This window comes from Cygnus atratus, chromosome 4 (genome assembly GCF_013377495.2).
Source record: "Cygnus atratus isolate AKBS03 ecotype Queensland, Australia chromosome 4, CAtr_DNAZoo_HiC_assembly, whole genome shotgun sequence".
Classification (NCBI taxonomy): Eukaryota; Metazoa; Chordata; class Aves; order Anseriformes; family Anatidae; genus Cygnus; species Cygnus atratus.
In genome coordinates this window covers 2,411,081-2,426,005 of record NC_066365.1, presented here as the reverse complement: position 1 = coordinate 2,426,005, position 14,925 = coordinate 2,411,081, and the positions used below count along the sequence as shown (strand labels likewise).

General features: G+C 41.0%; 1 protein-coding gene across 6 annotated transcripts in view; it reads right to left on the bottom strand.

The window, feature by feature from the left end:
* ARSJ (arylsulfatase family member J) overlaps positions 1–14,925 on the bottom strand; it is a 56,847-nt gene that overhangs the window by 7,230 nt on the left and 34,692 nt on the right. Inside the window, exons 2-5 of one of the 6 annotated variants that reach the window (XR_004779786.2) lie at positions 9,774–12,186; positions 7,885–7,982; positions 6,851–7,105; positions 1,668–2,511 (exon numbers count right to left, since the gene is read on the bottom strand). Coding sequence is in view for 1 of the 6 variants with exons in the window: in XM_050710357.1 (XP_050566314.1) it covers positions 10,785–12,186 (1,402 nt within the window). In the remaining 5 variants the exon portion in view is untranslated. Of the gene's footprint in view, positions 1–255; positions 2,512–6,850; positions 7,106–7,884; positions 12,187–14,925 lie in introns of those variants that run through there. The other 5 variants (XR_004779851.2, XR_007708188.1, XR_007708186.1 and 2 more) reach the window with 5 other exon arrangements.

The window sequence follows — 14,925 nt, the reverse complement described above, 5'->3', positions numbered from 1 at the left end:
TCCTCTACCCCTGGCTCCTCCCAGTAAAACGGAAAGCAAAGGTAGAAGCAGCTTTTAGAATGTAACCCTCACCTCCCCAGACTGTTGGGCTAATGATGAGAGCATTAGCTAGTGCTCTTCATCTCCAAATTCAATATATAGCAGCTTACTTAGGCAATCAAGAGGCTACCATGGTACTGCTGCACTCTGATTTAACTACTGCTGCTACAAAATTCCAGCAGAGCACACCTGATCAAGTGTGTGAGGAATGCTGACCTTATGGTTTAAACATTAGGCTCCAATTCAGGACATCTGGGCTTTTGCCAGACCTTGCCAATGACTTCCTCTGTCACCTTGAAACAACCTATGTCTCATTTTCTGTATGTGAAACAGGGACAAAAATAACGCCCACCACTGCAAATGATGAGGGCAGATTTAGTAAACATACAGAAACTGCTCAAAACCAAGAATACACACAGTGAAGGAAAACAGTGGAAGAAATAACTAGGTATGCGTATCACAGTAGTGTTTCAGTGAGATGAAGCAAGTTTCACTATCCAGCAATGATAAACCAGCACGTCATACTCAGGATCAGGAAAATCAGAACAAATATATGTCCACAGTGATGGAAAGTAGATATTTTGTTGCATTGATTACTCACCTACATTATCTTCAACACATTCAGTTTGGAGAACACAACTGTTAAAACATTCATTATGCATGTTACCCTGAAGGGTATATCTGAGTAAATATAATATATCTGATCTAAATAAGTGTGAGTTAAACAGTGAGTACCCCATTTCATAGAATCATGAAATGCGAAAAAGTAACTTCTGAAAATTTACTCCTTAGAGTAGGGTCTCCATATCTTTCCTGAATTACAGGCATGGCTGCTGGTAGGGTACTCTGGGATATAAAATATAAAGAGAGAGCTTATTTTATATCCTCTTTATTTAATACAGTTTCACCTTCTGTTTTGCACAGTGGGCTTTTAGAAAACAGCTACAGAAGTTGAAAAAAAGAATGAAATTGGGAGAAAACATCACAATCCCTTTTTTCAGAACAGTTTCAAACAGGCTTTTAATTTTTTCAGCGTAAGAATAAACAACACCTAATGAGTATGAGATTGCCTCACGGTGAACAAGAAAAGTAAACACCAAGCATGCAGCCCGTTCCGGGCAGGCTGGGAGTGCCATCCCAAGACTGAAGCAGCAGGGGATGCTCTACGCTCAGTGCTGCCTGCAGGGCAGAGTTTGAACATTGCTGCTACCGTCCATCACAGAAGATTTGGGCTTTCCAAACTCCTAGATGCCAAACTATTTTGCTATTTGAACCAAGCAATCAACAGGTTAAAATAAGTTAGATGGTGCAGAGCATACACCAAACTGCACTAGCAATGGCTACCTGGTAGGCCTCCAAAGTAGCAGACAGTGAGAAATCATCATTAGAAGGAGAAGAGTGATGCTTTCATAGGAAGCTGTATTGGGTCCAGCCCATGCAAGGTGACTGCAGACAAGATTTGCAGGTGACATGAAGGCTGGTAGAATGGTTGGTATACAACAAGGGGGACAGGGCAACCACAAAGTGCTGCGGATTACTTGATAAATTCAGCTTCTTCAACAAAATGTGTTTTACTGAACCCCCTGGACTGAAGCACAGAATGTATGTAACGAGAAATGAAGGTGTACCAGGAAGAATGGCTGGGGTGGTGACAACCGTCAAATCAGTTTGAGAGTCACAGAGGACATGTACTTTGTCAGAGGCAGAGGAGTACTCCTTACTTCTGAGGAGGTGGTATTTCTTCCTTCATATCACTTGAATGAAATTAATACTGGAATACTGTATCCACTTCTGATGTCCACATTTTTCCTAGTCTACTGAAAAACTGGACAAGCTGTGTAAAAAAAAGCCTCGGTTTCTATTCAGGAACTGGAGAAAGTGCTACACAATGCGTAGTCTCTAAGGACCCCATCTGTTCAGCTTTAAAAAAAAAAAAAAAAAGATTGGAATACAGATGTACAATAATAAAACACCAGGTGCTAAAGGACTACTTAGTCTTGGGGATAAAGGTATCAAAAGGCAGGAATCTGTAGCCAGTCAAAAAAAATGAAATTAGGAAGAAGGTATACATATTTTTAACTCGGATATTAAATATTCCAAGAGATTTACAATGGGAATTAATAGATTAGTCATGTTTTTCTGCTTTAAGTCAGAACTGGATGCTTTTTTTGAAGTTTAGCCAAGTAACCATTATCTTCTAGTTAAACAGAATTTACTAGGTTTGAGTAATGAAATGGGAATTAAAGTATAGGAAATGGCTACCCAGCATGCTTGTGTCTTTAGCAAGACGCTGTATTTAATAAGTCTACCATATAAGCCTGAGTACTTCTGAGGAACAGCCATGACATATCTGAGAAAGACATGATTTTATCTGGACTTTAAGGACTGTCTTCAAGTACAAGTCCTCATGCTGGTCTTTGTAGGCATGGAGGAGAAGGAAACAGACGTCAGTGGGATCTCATCCAGTCGGATCTGCAATAGAGAAAATCTCCATTGATTTTGATGTAACCATCCCACAAGTTTAGTCAGCATGTAGAAGAAAGTGATTGGAAAGAAAGTACAGGAATCAGAACATCTACTGCTTATAGAATCATAGAATCATAGAATCACAGAATCATAGAATATCCCGAGTTGGAAGGGACCCATAAGGATCATCAAGTCAACTCTTGGCATCGCACAGGTCTGCCCAAAAGTTTAGACCATGTGACTAAGTGCACAGTCCAATCCCTTCTTAAATTCAGACAGGCTTGGTGCAGTGACTACGTCCCTGGGGAGCCTCTTCCAGTGTGCGACCACCATCTCGGTGAAGAACCTCTTCCTGATGTCCAGCATAAACTTCCCCCGCCTCAGCTTGACACCGTTCCCACGGGTCCTGTCACTGGTGATAACGAAGAACAGGTCCCCTGCCTCTCCACTCCCCCTCGCAAGAAGTTGTAGACCGCAATGAGGTCCCCCTCAGCCTCCTCTTCTCCAGGCTGAACAGGCCCAGTGACCTCAGCCGCTCCTCATATGTCTTCCCCTCTAGGCCCTTCACCATCTTCGTCGCCCTCCTCTGGACACTCTCCAACAGTTTAATGTCCTTTTTGTACTGTGGTGCCCAGAACTGCACACAGTACTCGAGGTGAGGCCGCACCAGCGCAGAGTAGAGGGGGACAATCACTTCCCTCGACCGACTAGCAATGCCGTGCTTGATGCATCCCAGGATACGGTTGGCCCTCCTGGCTGCCAGGGCACACTGCTGGCTCATATTCAACTTGCTGTCAACCACAACCCCCAGATCCCTCTCTGCGGGGCTGCTCTCCAGCATCTCGTCGCCCAGTCTGTACGTATAGCCAGGGTTGCCCCGTCCCAGGTGCAGGACCCGGCACTTGCTTTTGTTAAACTTCATGTGGTTGGTGATCGCCCAGCTCTCCAGTCTGTCCAGATCTCTCTGCAAGGCCTTTCCACCCTCATCCGAGTCAACAACTCCTCCAAGTTTGGTGTCGTCGGCAAATTTGCTCAAAACACCTTCTAGTCCTACATCTAAATCACTTATAAAGACATTGAAGAGGACTGGCCCTAAAATGGAGCCTTGAGGGACCCCACTAGTGACCATCCGCCAGCCAGATGTGGCCCCATTTACCACAACCCTTTGAGCCCTGCCCATCAGCCAATTGCTCACCCATCGTATGAGCATGGTTCATGGTTTTATTAAGTTGTATGCTGGACATTTTGTCAAGTAGGATCCTATGGGAAACCATGTCAAAAGCCTTGCTGAAGTCCAAACAGATCACATCAGCTGGTTTCCCTTGATCGACTAGATGGGTGATCTTATCATAAAAAGAAATCAAATTTGTTAGGCAGGACCTACCCCTCATGAACCCATGTTGGCTGGGACCAATGACTGCATTGTCCTCCAGGTGTGCCTCAATAACTTCAAGAATCATCTTCTCCATAATTTTATCAGGCACTGACGTGAGACTGACAGGCCTGTAATTGCTAGGGTCTTCTTTCTTACCCTTCTTGAAAATTGGCACAACATTTGCCAGCTTCCAGTCTACTGGGACCCCTCCAGATTCCCAAGATCGTTGAAAAATAATTGAGAGAGGTCCCGCAATGACATCATCCAGCTCTTTAAGCACCCTGGGATGGATCCCATCCGGACCCATGGACTTGTATGGATCCACGTGGAGCAGCAAATCCCGCACACGTTCATGGTCGGTAGGGAGTCTGTCATTCCCACCGTCATGGTCCTCCAGCTCAGAGCACCCAGGGTCCCGAAGTCCATCATCGGCATTGAAGACAGAGGTGAAGAAGGCATTAAACGTCTCTGCTTTGCCTATGTCATTGTCTGTGAGGAGACCCCCCCCATCTAGTAGCGGACCTATGTTTTCTTTGGTTCTCCTTTTTCTGTTAACATATCTAAAAAAACCTTTTTTCTTGTCTCCCACAGACATGGCCAGCTTCAACTCTAGTTGGGCTTTGGCCCCGCGAATTTTCTCCCTACAAACACGAACAACATCCCTGTATTCCTTCCTTGTCGCCTGACCCTCCTTCCAGCAGCAGTACACTTTCTTTTTTTGCCTTAGCTCCAGTAGAAGTTCCCTGGTCAGCCAGGCCGGCCTTCTGCCCCGCCTGCCTGACTTCCGATATTTTGGAATCACCTGATCTTGTGCTTTTAGGAGGCAGTGCTTAAAGACTGACCAGCAATCATTGCTTCATTTAGACTTGCTTGTTATCTGGGGATAATTATTGGAGCTTGGCATACTCACACACTAAAAAGCTTAATGACTTTAATGTTAATGACTCGGTAGCATGACCTGAGGCTGAGGAGAGTGGTGGGAGTGGAAGCAGCATGGCATGTTCCTCCTTCACAGAAGAACTGAGGGAGCTGATGCAAACCAGGCACTTCTTGTTCTTCCTGTGCTGCCGTTTGACACAGGAGGGTGCCAAGCTGACTTTCACATCTGATGTTGAAAGCAAAATTAATCATTTAGCCTTTTCCTTTTCAAAGGGAACACAAAAAATCTAGAGGCAGTTAAAATCTCAAAGAAATCACAGAGAGAAAAATGTCAAAGAGAGCAGCTGTAAGGCTGTGTGTTGCTGAAGTCATGATGCTGAAGGCTGGGGCTGTGTGCTCCTTCCATACCCCTGCAAATCCTCCTTTTTGGAGGTTTACATTTATTTTATCCCCATGCCTGTGAGGGATAACTTCCTCCGCTACCAGAACAGAATGGAGATGATGTAAATGTAATTTTCAAATCCTCAGTAGCTACCCACATAATAATAAGAGATCAATTATTTGAGTATACTAGAAATCAGTCTGGGTAAGAGATTGCTTAGTGATTACTTGACAGCCTAAGAAATCTGGTAAGGACAAACCGTACCAACAAAAAAGCTCCAATATTCTCTTTATCAAAACTAATTCTATTCAATCCATCCAAATTGATAAAATGTAATGAAATCTGCTAATGAAAACCGAAATAAAACTGGAACTCATCAATAAGAAAAGGTATGCTGTCACGGAACTACTTAAGAAGGTTGCCCAAAGATACGAGATCACTAGTTACACCCTTGGCCTTAAAGTTTTGCTAGTACTCAGAGCTCTGAAAGTTGTTTGTTTTAGGAAAACACGCACACACACATACACACACACACGAACGGATGATGATAGATTAAGTGTTTCTATAATGACATTCAGTTTACCCTCCCAGAATGATCCTTTTAAGCAACTTGCAATTTCTTCATTCTATGTACCATACTAGTCACAGCTAGGTATCTTCATTTTCTCACAGGGCCATGTTTTCCCTTCTTTTCTAACCACCTTAGAAAATAAAAACATATCTTTGTTATCTAAAATGAATGAATTACTCTATTGCATTGGATTTCGGCAAATACTATATTCTGATACTAGTTATGTCCTTTTCCAAACTGCATGCTAGATACTTTTCCTACTTTTAGGGCCCTTTGATTTTCTCTTGCATGCAGTTCTGTGGTAGATAACCTTAATTAGCAGAAGCAAAGCTGCATTTAAAAGAGGAATAATTGTGGCCTTGTCAAGTAACTCTCAAAAGTGATTTTTTTAGGCAAATCTTGGGAATGGCAACAAACATCACGGCCTACAGTAATTTTAGGTGATTAAATACTTGACTTTTACTGAGACTGATGTTTATTAGGAATTTTAAAAACATATTTCTCAAGCTGTGTTGGTATGATATTTCAGGACCCTATTCTCATTTTGGAAACTCACAATTAACAGTCATTAATCAGTTATTCTACTGTGGTCACAAGCTAAACCTTAGCAACATTGCTCTGATTATAATTCAAACACATGGAATTTACGAAATCGCTCGTAACTGCATTGTGGAATATACCTTTGCTGCAACTCCAAATCTAGGCACTTAATTCGATCTTCTTTCATGCTCTAAACTACATTTGTATCTACTATTAACTTGTTTGGCAGAGGCAAAAACAAGCATAATTCAGAGAAAGGGAACATTTTTCTCTTCTCACACTGACCTGTCTTTTACATGACTCCTTCACTTCATCAAGACCTTGAAATACGTTCCTCAGAAATGAAATGATGTACTTTATTGAGTACTTTGCTGAACAGAAATGGAACACTGCACTGAAGCTTGTGTTATCTAACTGCTAAATTAAATCTTATGCTCTTTTTTTTGTGGGAGTGTGCATTCTCTGCCTTTTCTTGGAAACTTACTTAAGCTTATATTAATAATTAAAATTATTTAAGCATTTGAAAAATATTTCAAAGAGCTTTAGAATAAGATTGAGAAATCCTGACAACGATAACACAAATATTTTTCACACTTACGGGACTTTAAAAAGAAATTTGGCATGATATACTATGTTCAGGGTGCACGGATCACAAGAACAGGCTTTCATTCTTCTGTTTTGTTTTGTTTCAAGTTTTTCTTTCTTCCTCTCTGCCCTGCAGTTAAGCTTCTCACTCTTCAGGCTGCTTTGGTGTAGAAATGATCATCCAGGATCACAGCTATCAACAACACATGGAAAAGCAAGTAGTATTGTCTCCCTGCTCAGGTGGGTCCTTCCAAAGGTGTAACTGTCACTAAGATCAGAACAGAGAGCTACTTTCAGTGCTGCCTTTTTCTTCTATCCATAATAGCATTTGTTAAATAGAAGGGTCAAGACAATTTAAAAATAATAAAAGATCTTCCCTGTCCTTCCTCCTCCCCTTCCCCCAAGACTTTTTCTAGATCTCTTCAAAACATGGGTAGAGAGACCAGCTACTGTGACTTACACCAAATATCAGGTTGTTTTCAAGATACCTTGCACAATAAATCATCCTGAGCAAATGGTTAAATGCCTCAGTATATCTGTCCAGCAATTAGGAGGACTGACGGTTATAAGTATATATATTCAGAGTATAGGCCTGTGGTTTTCAGTAAGTCTGGTGGCCTTCTTTGAACTCAGACCATCTTATGAGGTACCTGTCCTGCCTTCCCAGGGATTGGACAGTAACACATCCTGAAGTGTAAATAGCCTGTGAAATACTGCTGTGGGTGAATGAACTACTCTGCAAACAGAAAGCTGGGTTTGAGAGCTCTGTAGTATCACCAAAAACTCAAGACCATTGTACTGCTGGAGTGCAAAGAGAACTAATGAGTGAAAGTAGACAGGAAAATGGCAATGTGGTATTTTCACATCAGGATCTTTTCAGCAAAAGATTCAGGAAGGCTTCCCTACTGTACATGTTTTCTATCCCACTGTAAATCCAACCATTGCCCTATACCAGATCAGAGAATTGATTTTAAGGGAATCAACCTAACTGACAGCCACTGCAGCCTTAGAAAATGTACTCCCACTGTGTGCTCTACAAACACTTACACTTGTGGCACATATATTTAATATATAGTCATGCAAGACTGTGACACTGATCCACTGTTCTGCTTTGCACTGATTGCTTTCAAGGACTCACATTTTGCCTGAGGGGAAAAAAACAAGCAAACAAACAAACAACAACAACAACAACAACAAAAAAACAACAAAAAACACACACGAAATTTTTACAGAATAAAACATTGTCAAAGAATAATGCCCTCTGGTTGCTTCAGACCAATAAAAGAACCATGAAACATTTCATGGAAAAAGGTGATCATAGATTCTGTGAGCACAACACTTCATTACAATGCCTTTATTTCTATTATGCCAAAATATATCAAAATATCTTAGTCCTTTTTTATATATAATTTAGCTTATACATCTAATTTCATCCCTTTCCAAATGACCTCAGAAAGCCAGAAACGTTACTATTTCTTTCTGACTCTGAACTCAGTGTTCAACACAGGCATATTTCAAACATAAACATAGTGACTTGTATGTTAAAATGTAAACCGGACAGCATACTGTTTCAAAACCAGTTCCTGCTTCCTTGACTTCTTTGCTAATGTTTATTACGGAAATGTAGATTCTTTCCCAAACTAGAAAGGTACATCATAAAAAGTGTCTCTACATTTGTCCAACTGGTATATACATTTGTGTACTGATAACTGATCCAGACTACTTGTTAAAGTCTTAGTCTTTTTTCAAAGACAAAAAAAAAAAAAAAAAAAGAAAGTTTTCTCTCAAAGACATGTATTTTATACGTGCCACTTCGGAATATAGTATCTCAGGATGTTTTTATCATTTCTTTTAAAGACATTAATGGTACATTTAAAAGAAGTGACAAATTAGAGAACAGTTGAGTTCCTGCTCTCTCATTGAATATTCTGGATCTCAAGTAAAGCTAGATAGACTTCTCAGAAAATTAATTATTCTTCTTATGACCACACAGTATGAAAAAGAGTAGTGACAATATTAAACACTTCTGCAGATACACATTATCCTTTTACGATTATTTACAGGTAACTACTCAAGTAGCCCATTCTTATTACCTTCTGAGTGTATTCATTATAAAAGTAACTCTAAAATCTGACTAACTTGTTTTTAAGTGTTTGCAAATGACAGCTTTATTCTGCTTAGTAGCTGCAAATTTGCAGTTTACCAGTTTTTGGTAATGTCTGCAGTTAGTTTCTTTTCAAAAAAGTCTGTTGGTGTTTTTTTGAGTGTTGGACATGATTTAGATTTTAGTGTGCAATTATTTTAGAAATGTTTTAATTTTTCAACCATAATCAATCTATATAAATGTGATTCCTGATTCAAATGAGATATAGTTGGGAAGCATGCTTATTTTAAATTTACCAAACTATGTTCTAGCTAGTTAGCAAATGAATCATCAAATTTATTTAATGTAATTCATTTTGAAACTTGAATGTGCCTATGTATTGTATCAATTATCACAGATTATCAAGAATATGAAATTGGTATATCCATTAACCATCCACGCAGATACCTTGGGAAAGACTAAAGGTGAACAAGGCCTCTAATTATATACATAGTGGAAGGAAAAATGCTGTTTCAGAAGGGAAATGTCACAAAATCAGCCCTGCAGCAACAATAATAATAAAAAAGCTTATTGAATTAATTTAAAATAAACAAGAACAGAATTGCTATCTTCAATTCAAAAAAAAAAAGACAGTACTTTTCTGAATGCCATAAAAATAAACTATTTTAATAGACATATAAATAAGAAGTTTAAAGTAGAATTCTCCCCAAAAACATAAAGATGGCCTAGCTTCTGTACAGAAACTGAACAATATTCACGTGACTACTTAATCAAATAATCACTTTGTTACATTCAAAGTAATTGGAGGCAAATACATAATGAAATGATGTACCTGAATCATTCTCCTTTCTCATCCTAGCAGTGTCTACAGTATTTTCTTGTTTTACAGTACTCTGAGGATGTGGATCTGTTAAATAAAACTCTGAATGATAGAGTGAAAATAAAATTAAAAATCAAAGGAAACAAACAAACAAACAACCCTAGCACCCAGAGGGCTACCTTGCATCACCCACTAATTAAAGTTGCAATGGAAGACAAAAAAGTATTGTGCTGTAAAATAAATTATGTCTTTTATGTACTGTAGTATAGCTATCTTAAAGTGTTTAAATATTACATTCACTTTGGTGATTTTTTTGGTGCTTTTGCCTATGCCTATAATAAATTATACACAGCATGTGCTAGCTGCTCATGTGTGCTGAATAACAGCCTTCTGGTTTTACTACAAATGGGGTGAGCTTAGCACTTTCGGGAATTTAAAAAGTATTTCTGGTTTATCTATGACAGACACAGTCTAATTTAAAGCAGCTTTCCTCCCATCAGGCTCCTCTCCCCAACCCCCCCCCCCCCCCAAAGTTATTCGGATGGCTTCATGTTTTTGCTGTGCTGTACCAAAAAATGTCATAGGTTGGTGACTAACACTCTCTGACCTACAGAGGTTCTCAAGTTTTGTTTTTCCTTTCTCCCTATGAATCATCGGTCGGTTTGAAATCATCTGCCATTTTAACCTCTCCCTAGTCTCCAAAAGTTCCGACTAATTTATGCAAGGAACCACCATTTGTCCATCAAAAATGGGATTTCTGAAGTTATCTGTGTTGTTATCTGGAATGTAGCTGTGATGGGTGAGCACCATACTTCCTGCAGAGGAGAAAGTTTGTCGTGTGGATGTTCATACATACTCAAGGCACAGTGTCAAGGTATCTTGTGCTGGTGAAATTTGAGAACAAATGAAAAGATGACAGCTTCCATCCATAGTGCAGAGCTGGCATTTCTGGATACTCTGTGAGAAGTTCAAGAAAGTTGGGCCAAGCTGACTTAGACTTGGCAAAAGACCATGTGCTTGAGTCTATCCACCAGCAAGACGTGAACGGCAATGTAATGATTGCCCTTTTTTCCGATTTGCTTTTTTCTTGTTCTTATTCTTCTTCTGCTTGTTCGCACCTTTACTTTTATCTGACTTCTTTTTCTTTTCGTCCTCCTTAAACCATGGACCCCAGACTCCTCCATTCAGCTTTGGGTTACTCCGAGGGTCCTTAGGTGGGTATCGAACAGGAACTGCAGTCTTATTAAACTGTGAAAGCCTCCGCAACAGCTGCTTCACTACATCTGGATATCGTGCAGAGAGGTCCACCCGTTCATATGGATCAGCGGTTATGTTGAAAAGCCACACAGTTTTGCCAGCTGACCAAGAGACGCGTTCGTTATGCCAGCGGTTGGGGCCCACATTACTGAAGGCCTGTGGAGGTACCCAGTCGCTATATCCAGGATTTCCTGTCAGTAGTTTCCAGTGATTCACTCGGATGGCGGACTGAATCGCGGTGTTCCAGATCCCATAGCCAGCTGCCCAGGACCCGTTTTTGGCTTTGGTGTAAATTGGATCGATGTTGTGTAAGATGTCTACCCGTGGAGAACGTCTGCCTTCGCTAATGGTTTCCCATATATCATAGCCATCCAGCTGGATGTCTTCATCGATCTGTCCTTCTGCCAGCGTGATCAAAGTGGGGAACCAGTCTGTGATGTGCACCAGCTCCTTACACACGGACCCTTTGTTTTTCAGAAGGGGGCTATGGACAAAGCCAACAGCACGGATGCCTCCTTCCCAGTAGGTCCCTTTGCTCCCTCGCAGAGGCCAGTTACTTCCTCCCGCCATTGGCTGCCCACCATTATCTGAGGAATATATGATAATGCTATTGTCATAGTAACCATACTTCTTTAAAGCAAGGGTTACATTGTTTATGGCTTCATCCAAACAAGCTAGCATTGCAGCATATCTTCTCCTGTTTATGTTATTTATTGATCGATAATGCTCAAAATACTTGCCTGGTGCCTGAAGAGGCGAATGAACGGCTTGGTAAGCAATATATAAGAATATAGGTTTCCTGGGATTATGAGACGCCAAGATTTGTTGTACTTTTTGTGTGTACATCTGCGTTGAGTAGATGCCATTGTCATGATCCCAAGCTGCATTATCATTCTCGTACAGGTCATAGCCACATATCCCAGGGCTGTCACATTTGAAGTGAGTGTAATAGTCACCACTGCCTAAGAGCGAGCCAAAGAACGTGTCAAATCCTCTCTGTGTGGGCATGCATTCTCTGCGATAAAACCCCAGGTGCCACTTGCCAACCATGTGCGTTGAATAACCAACCTCCTTCAGCTTTTGAGGTAGCGTGACGTTATCCAGAGGCAAGCAGTTGGGCTGCGTTGGCCGGATGATGGAGTGCTGAAGGCCGGTGTGTATCTGGTACCTGCAGGCAGGCAGGAGACAGACACATGCATCAGGCAGAGGGAAAAAGGAAACTCTCAGGCTCTTACCCATGGACACCCATACGCGTAACTAACAGAAAAAAACTCCTGAACATGAAGCAACTTTCATTTGAAATATTTCAAAGTGCATCTATCAAAAACTCACAAGGCTGTACTGTTAAATCTGTCGAAACAGGAGAACAGCATCTGTTCTACTTCACAAAGAGTAGCTCCCCTCCTTCTCTGGCCACTGGGCAACAATACCGAAGGAGTAACATGACACAGCAGCATCACATACTCCCCTCCCTTCTGGCCTCATTTTTAGCACTTTATTTTCCTTGTAGCGTGAGCAATGTCAGGGGATCTCAGATGCAACATGCTGCCTGCGAGCCATTAGTTAGGCATTACTATTTTAAAGCTAGCAGTCAAACTCACCGACATTTCCAGTATTCCTTATGCATAATACAAAACCTAGAAAGCAGAATGATTGCATGACTTCTTCTGGGCACGAACAAGTAGCGCAGCCCTGACTTGGGACCAGCCCTCACAGCATGCGCAGCACTGAGACCCTGATGATCTGATTTCTGATCATCCATCATGCAAAACGCATATGGGCTATGACTTAGCAGAGATATTACTAATATAACAACGGAGCCAGCCGTCAGCATGTACGTTATGGGGCCTGGCTCTGCTCCCATGGAGTGTGGAACACCTACAGTCCCATGCGCAGGCATTTACCTCCTGAGTGAGAGGCCTAAGTATGTGTGTAGGGCAAGCACTCTAGCCAAAACTAAAGGTGCATGTGCATTGAAAGATGTTCATGACCATTCAAAAGAAAGCATAATTTTGCTCAGAACTCATTTTCTGTCTCTGCCTAACTAACATGTCTCTGAAACGTTCCCCTTCGTGAACTGAATTAGTCAAAATATATAAACAGGATATATTTTGAGGTACCATTTTTTTGAGGTATCATTTTTCCCAACAGAAAGCTTTCTCAGGTCACCATTTCATAATGATTATAGGAAATTATGTGGATATATACAATTTTTACAACACCTCCTAATTTGCTAGTGGTAAACATATCTGCAGCATGTAAATACGCTGGACTTTGAACATGCAACAGCAGTATATTTAAAGGATAGGATAATAAATCCTGCAGTACAGTCTATGTGTAAAGAATACATATGGCATCCATATGATTAGAAAATGAATTCAGCATGGGCAGTAGCAAGTATCAAAAATCAAGCACAAATCAGTTTATAACACTTTGTCACTAAAAATCCAATGTAACAGCACATTGTAAACCAAAGAAGGCTTCTCCCTGAGTGTAGAACAAACTAAATTCTCAGCCATGAGTCGAACGGCTAGGTGCCTCATTACTGGGAATCTTCCTCAAAAATACTTTTTTATTATTTTGTAGTTGGGACTTCCTGACACATTTTGCTTGTATTGCCAATCTGACTGGCCTCCTGAGCTATCTAGAAAATTAAAAACATCAGGCTCTGCCTGTCCATAAATAACTTAAAGTCTGCTTTCCTACAATGTCTTCCTGGACAAAATCTTAGTAGGCAACATAGATGTCTTTAATGCCTGCCAATCTGTAATAATTGTGTAACTTCCATTTTATTCTTGCGCTTTATTTTCACAGACCCAGAAGTTCCAGTCTAACTAATTAATCGCAGAAGCTCTGGGTGCTGCACTCCTGCTTTAAGCTAGCCTGTACTCAGCACATTGCAGCACTGCTTCCCTTTGTCTCCCTGGCACTTTTTCAGGGTGTTGTTTCTATCTGTGGCCAGTTTGGGGATCTGAAGCCCCACCATCCAATTGTCCCAGAACTCAAGGGCTGGTGCTGACACAGGAGAGACTGCAGTAGTTACAGTGTACTCCCAAAATTATGGGTTTCTGAGCTCTACTCTTTGCTTTCATAAAAGAAATATCACGCACACACAAATACCCACATCTTTCCCACGATTCAAGTATAACATTACTCTTTAGAACAGGTAAATTAAAATACGGAAACCACACTGACTAATGGCAGTGCCCCACAATTCAGTTCACTCCTTTGAGAGTCTTCAGGGGACTGTGCTCATAAGACATTTAATTTCCTTCCCCTTGTCTTTCCCCCTGCCTTGTCACACTCCTTCAGTAAATTCCCCTGATCTGATCTGACTGAAAAAGTCCTTGCTCGCAGCCTGCTGTTCTAGTGAATAGCTCCTGCCTTCCTGAACCTTGACAGCCTTTTCTGTCTTGAGATCAGCACCCAGTCCCTGTAGGGCAGTTTCTATCCAGTTGAACTAATTTTGCTGGAAGTCAGAATTTTCTCTGCAGTGATGTTGAGGTAATGGAGACCCCTCCATCCTCCTCCTTGATGCAGAAGCTGAACTTGGAGGGAATGGACAACAGAACAACACGTTGCAGACCAAGCTGCCCCCTGACCAAGCTTACACAGCAAATAGGGTATTCATACAAAGTTAATTCTCGTAAAGAATTCATAACCCACACGTGGATTCCCCAGCTAAGGCTTTTCAATTATGTATCCAAGCAGGAAATTCCTACACTGGCAATCTGACCAATACTGAACCAAAAAATATCACGGATTAGCATCAGTTTATACATATTCTTCTCAGTAAAATACCTGAAATACAGCAGTGCATCTTGTTGCAGCAGTCCCTTCAGTAAGTCGTTCAATATGCTGGCTACAACACACATACACAGCCCTGCTCAAATTCTGTTCTGTCTGA